The 5,141-nt window shown below is 42.8% G+C and overlaps 1 protein-coding gene across 1 annotated transcript in view; it reads left to right on the forward strand.

The window, feature by feature from the left end:
• Nucleotides 1-1,355: 1,355 nt before the first annotated feature.
• Nucleotides 1,356-5,141, forward strand: part of ACBD7 (acyl-CoA binding domain containing 7) — a 9,751-nt gene continuing 5,965 nt past the window's right edge. Inside the window, exon 1 of the mRNA XM_010131955.1 lies at nt 1,356-1,367. Coding sequence (XP_010130257.1) covers nt 1,356-1,367 — 12 coding nt within the window. The remainder of the gene's footprint in view (nt 1,368-5,141) is intronic.

Below are 5,141 nucleotides of genomic sequence, written 5' to 3' on the forward strand. Positions count from 1 at the left end.
CTGCGGTCAGGACCGTACAGAAAAAAAGAGCGCGTTGCCGTCTGGTTAAAGCAGCGGTAGAACCCTGATGCTAGAAGGCTGCCCTTGGCGGTCTCACCGCGGGTTTAGCACTGGCACTTCCTCGTTTTGAATGCCACCAAAAACGGCTTTGCAGGTGATACAGATATGCCTTATCTTACCTCGTGTGATGAACTCATGGCCAAGTCAACAGGAGCTTCACAGGGACTTCACAGCAGTAGGGGCGTCTCTCGCTGCCGTCTAATACCCGTGCTGTGCCCATACCTCGTATTCTGTAACTAGCAATCAGATGACAGGTAAGAACGTTCAGAGTGTCCCACAACCCGCCTTGAGCCATTGACAGATGATGCATACACTCAGTTCGGGTACTCAACCTTGGTGACAACATGGTTGCACGCAGCCTCTTGTGCCTGAAATTGCAGAGCTTCTGCAGAAAAAACGTCAGCTGCGCTTTGTGGCACTGGAGGCAGGAGCTGATGGAGTTGTTTTCGAATTTTTTTTAATCTCTTACTGACATTTACTTGGTTTGTTTTCTCGTTAAGTCCTGGCTCAGTTTAAGCTGGACTTCAGTTGAGGGGAAACATTCTATAAAGAATGGCTTTATGGAAGTTAGCAGATTTAAAAATGCTGAAGCATGCTCCAGGGATTATGAATATAGATGTATAGAGGCATGAACATAAATAATTTATGAATTGATAGATAAGCAGGGATGGATTTTTTTCCTTTAATGGTTACAGTTGTAGGCTAGTTTATCAATTCATTTAATATTCATTTTTTAGTTTTGATTTGGTAGAGCAAATTTTAAAACTGCATTCCCAAGGTATTTTTTATGAGTAACTGCTCGTGTGTGGTATCCCCAGGATGACCCATATGTTTTTCAGAGTTGCAGCTGGAGGATGTGAGGTCCCAGGCAAGGGCAGGGGCTGGGGCTGTAGCAGAGGGAACAAGCAATAACTGGACTGGTTGCCATTTAAATAGCACAAGAAATTCCTTTTTCAAACCAATGGCTTGGAAAACGTGCTGTATCTCTGCTCTCAGGCTGGTGGCCTAATCCTCAGGGGTATGGAAATGAGCTCAGGTTTTCTGAAGAGACTAGTGTGGGCTTAATGCCCCCACTGTGCCTTCCCGGGCATTCTTAGCTGCTCAGTTGACCCTCGGGTCCCGAGAGGCGCAGCAGCAGCAAGCCCCGGTGTCCTTGAGTGAGGTCACTCGTACCCAGCCTAATGCCTTCTCTAGAGCACGTCTCCCGCGCTCACACCACTGGAGCTGAGAGGCAGAAGCACTGCATCTCCGCCACAGAAGAAGCAAGGCCATTCCCTGGGCATCTTTGCAGCATCATGACTCTCCAGGTAAGCAATTCAGCGTCTGGTGAGACAGAGACACGAGGAGAGGAAGGGATGCACTGTTCATCTGTGCAGTGCCGTGTCAGAGACAGTGGTATGTCTTCAGCATAAGGATTATTACTGCAAAATCAAGGTTACCTTGTGGCATGGGAAATTTGCCTAAGCCTTTGGAGGTTAAAGAATGCATTGCTTTTCACAAGTGGAGGGTGAAGGAATCGTTGCTTATTTCAAACTATTCATAGGTCATGTAATTTTTTTGAGCCTCATCCATTTAAAGCATGCATGATTTATTTTTCTGGATGTGTGCATCGAGTTTGCTAGGACTGGATTATGCATTGAAAGGTAGGTACTTGTTTAATCTTTTAGGATCTACTAGTTACTTGGAGCTATAAAAGGAGGAGGGAAACTTCTAACACTGAAGCAGTGGTATATGTGCATTTGGGAAGCATGAATAATTTTTAAGGGAGCTGTGCATATTTTTTTTAGGGTATGTGCATTGTGGGAGTGGTACGTTTTGATGGGCTTGTGTTTTGGTAGGAAAGCTACCTTCTACCATCTGGCTAGAGATAGCTTCCTTCTACCTTCTCTCTGACTATCGATTTAAATAGTTCTTAAGGAAATTATCTTTGCTGATGGCTTCTAGTCTCCTTTCCTTTGTAACAAACTATGAATACTTCCCTTGTCTTGCCCATGCCCTGACGGATTAGGCTGTTTTTCTTCATTAGGCTTTCTGTTACCCCTTTCACTTCAGGATTTGCAATCCCTTTTATCCCGGTTTCATTATAATGTCTCTCAGCTTGGTTAGTGAGTGTGTTTTGCAATGAGTGAGCAACATAATGCTCTGACCTAGATGCAGGGAGTCTATTGCCAGTAGCTCAGCAATTTTCTACTGAGCTGCAATTATGTCAAATGGCACAGAGGTTTCGTTGTGCTGCTTTACAGCTAGGCAGAAGAATCCTGATTCTTCAGTGGGTCAGAATTGCCAGATCCCGACACAATACCACCTTTGTTTAACCAGTGAACATTGAAATTAGTTTGTTTTATTCTGCCTCAAATTCACTCTAGAAAATAAATTTATTAGTCTGATAATTAAGCAATGAGCCATAAATCACTATTAGGAAGAGCCGATGCAGTATGATATGCCATTCCATTGCCATATACAGTTACACTTTCACATAAAAATCCATGGTTGGGATATTACATATCCTACACATTCTGCATTAGACGTTATAGTGGTTTTCTATCCACTGTCACTTTGGTTGACCGCTACTATCCATATCCATAAAAATTCATTGAATCAAGCTGTATGGGAATTAGGCCAAAATTAATGAAAGTATGTTTTCATCAGGAAGGCTGTGAAAGATTTGTAAGTTTTGCAAACTGGTAAAATATTCTGCCGTAAATGAAGAATTCATTCAAGATTTTTTTCTTTGCCAAAAAGGAGTATGTGATAGTAGTCTGATGATTTGGACATTTATCTTTAGTGCATGTGTATATACTTAAGCTTTTAGTTTCAGGAGTTAAAGGGAATTTTATCAGCATATGATTAAAAGGAAATTATATTTTTATATGCTGTTCCTAGGCATGTTATGTAAGCAAGCAAATCCTAAGCAACAGTCTTTGCACAGTGATGGGCTAGAGGGAGATGAAGAAAAAAATGTTTAGTATTGAAATCTCATTTTTGCGTATTTCTAGCTGTGTAAGACACGTATTTGTATATTTTTGTATATGATTTGTATATGATATATACAGGATATATGTGAAGCCTATAGATCCAAATAGAGTATATGAAGTATATGAAGATAAGAAGCTTATTAACTTAATGGTTTCCTTTGTTGATTTATTTTTTTGAGTTATCTTTTATCTCGTACAAATGTAACAATGCTTCTAGTTCATTCTTACTATGAAGTTTAGATCAGAAAACAATTCAAGACACATGGAAGATTTCACCTGGTTTGAATGATTCTTGTATGTCAATGTTGGCAGTGGGCCACATGCAGTGGCCACAGTGTAAAGATAAAATTTATTTAAACTTTAATCAATTGTGGCAACTCAGTCATGTTTTATTGTTGATAACCCTTCTTAATCTTACTGTTAACAGAGCATGACTGCTGCTTTTGTTTGTACATGTTTGGGTAATATTAAGAGATGTGTGTGATGTAGGAGTCAGTCATAGGTATAGTCAAGAACGTCACATTCCTGGTGTTTGGATTAAAAATGAAATATTTATTTTTATAAAATCTTAGCTATAATAAAAATCTTAGGGGTGGTGGACCATTGCTTTGTTGTGGCACCCAGCCGGCAACAAAGCACCATGCAGCCGCTTGTTCCTACCCCTCTGTGGTGGGATGAGGAGGAGAAAATATAACAAAAGGCTTGAGGGTTGAGACAAAGTACAGGGAGGGCTCACTCACTGGAAAACGGACTCAATTTGGGAAAACAAAATTAATTTAATTTAAACAACAAAACTATAACCAATTTAGCAATTGAATCAGCGTCAATAGTGTACCTCTACCTCTCTCCTCATGTATCCCTTCAAGGAAGATGTTGTATGTCACCCAGGCAAGCAGACCACCATGGAGAGAGGTATCCAGTACCTGAGGGAGCTGGCTGTGCTGGAGGTGGTTTATAACAATCTGAATGACGAGCAGCTACCTACAGACCCAGATGAGGCATAATGCACACTGTCCATGTGGTGGGAGTTTCTGTGAAGTGCACTCCAACATATACCAATTCATTGGCAATAGTGACCTGGGGCGATGGCCAGGGACACACGGTGGATGAAATGGCTGCCAACTCTGGCAATATGAAGGAAGTCTCTTTTCCTCCCTACGGGCCTGCGCCTTAGCTGGGAGTTACAGCAATTCAAGGAAGACCTGTCCTACTCCCCACCTTTGGTTATTCACAGAGATACTGACTGACACAGCTTGTGCCAGGGGCGGGCATGAAATTGGAGCCGGGGCTGCATTTCGTAACGCTAATTACGGGGCCCAGCAGCAGCCCCTTCCCCCCTACTACCTAACTGCGCCAAACAAAGGCGGCAAACCTTCTTTCGCACTTGAACAAGGCAGGGCAGTCTCTTTTCCCCTGGAGCCGAAAACCGCACCAAATCCTAAACGACAGCACAGAGGAAATTGAACAGTTGTCCACCTTGCCCAGTTTCTTCGAGGACCCTTCTGTGGTGGGGTTGCTGAGGGCTGAGGAACAGCAGGTGCCAATTGCTATTACAATGGTGCACTGGTGACAATATCACATTAATTGACTCTCCCCGATCCCCATCCATTAGCTGATCTGTCAGCTGAAGAGTCAAGAAGTGATCAGCAAAAATACAGTCACCCTTTAATCATCCTATTTGGCCAGTGTGAAATTCTAACGGAGAGAGAAGACTGACAGTAGGCTATCGTAGCCTGTAGGAAATCACACCACCACTGAGTGCTGCTGTGCTGGACATGTTAGAACCCCAGTATGAACTGCAGTCGAAGGCAGCGCAGTGGAACACCACAGCTGGTATTGCCAGTACATTCTTCTCCATTCCTACAGCACCACAGTGCAGGTCACAGTTTGCTTTCACCTGGAGATGTTCCCAATACACCTGGAATCAATTGCCCCAGGGGTGGGAACACAGTGTCGCGATTTGCCATGGGCTGATTCAGTCTGCACTAGTGTTACGAAAATACCCCGCAGACAATTATAAAAATAAATACGGGTTTTATTAGGTTCCCTTGAACAAGTTCAAATGGTGTCTGGTTAGGAAATTTTTACAAAGAACAACACCTTACA

Source organism: Buceros rhinoceros, unplaced genomic scaffold, assembly GCF_000710305.1.
Source record: "Buceros rhinoceros silvestris isolate BGI_N320 unplaced genomic scaffold, ASM71030v1 scaffold10012, whole genome shotgun sequence".
NCBI lineage: Eukaryota > Metazoa > Chordata > Aves > Bucerotiformes > Bucerotidae > Buceros > Buceros rhinoceros.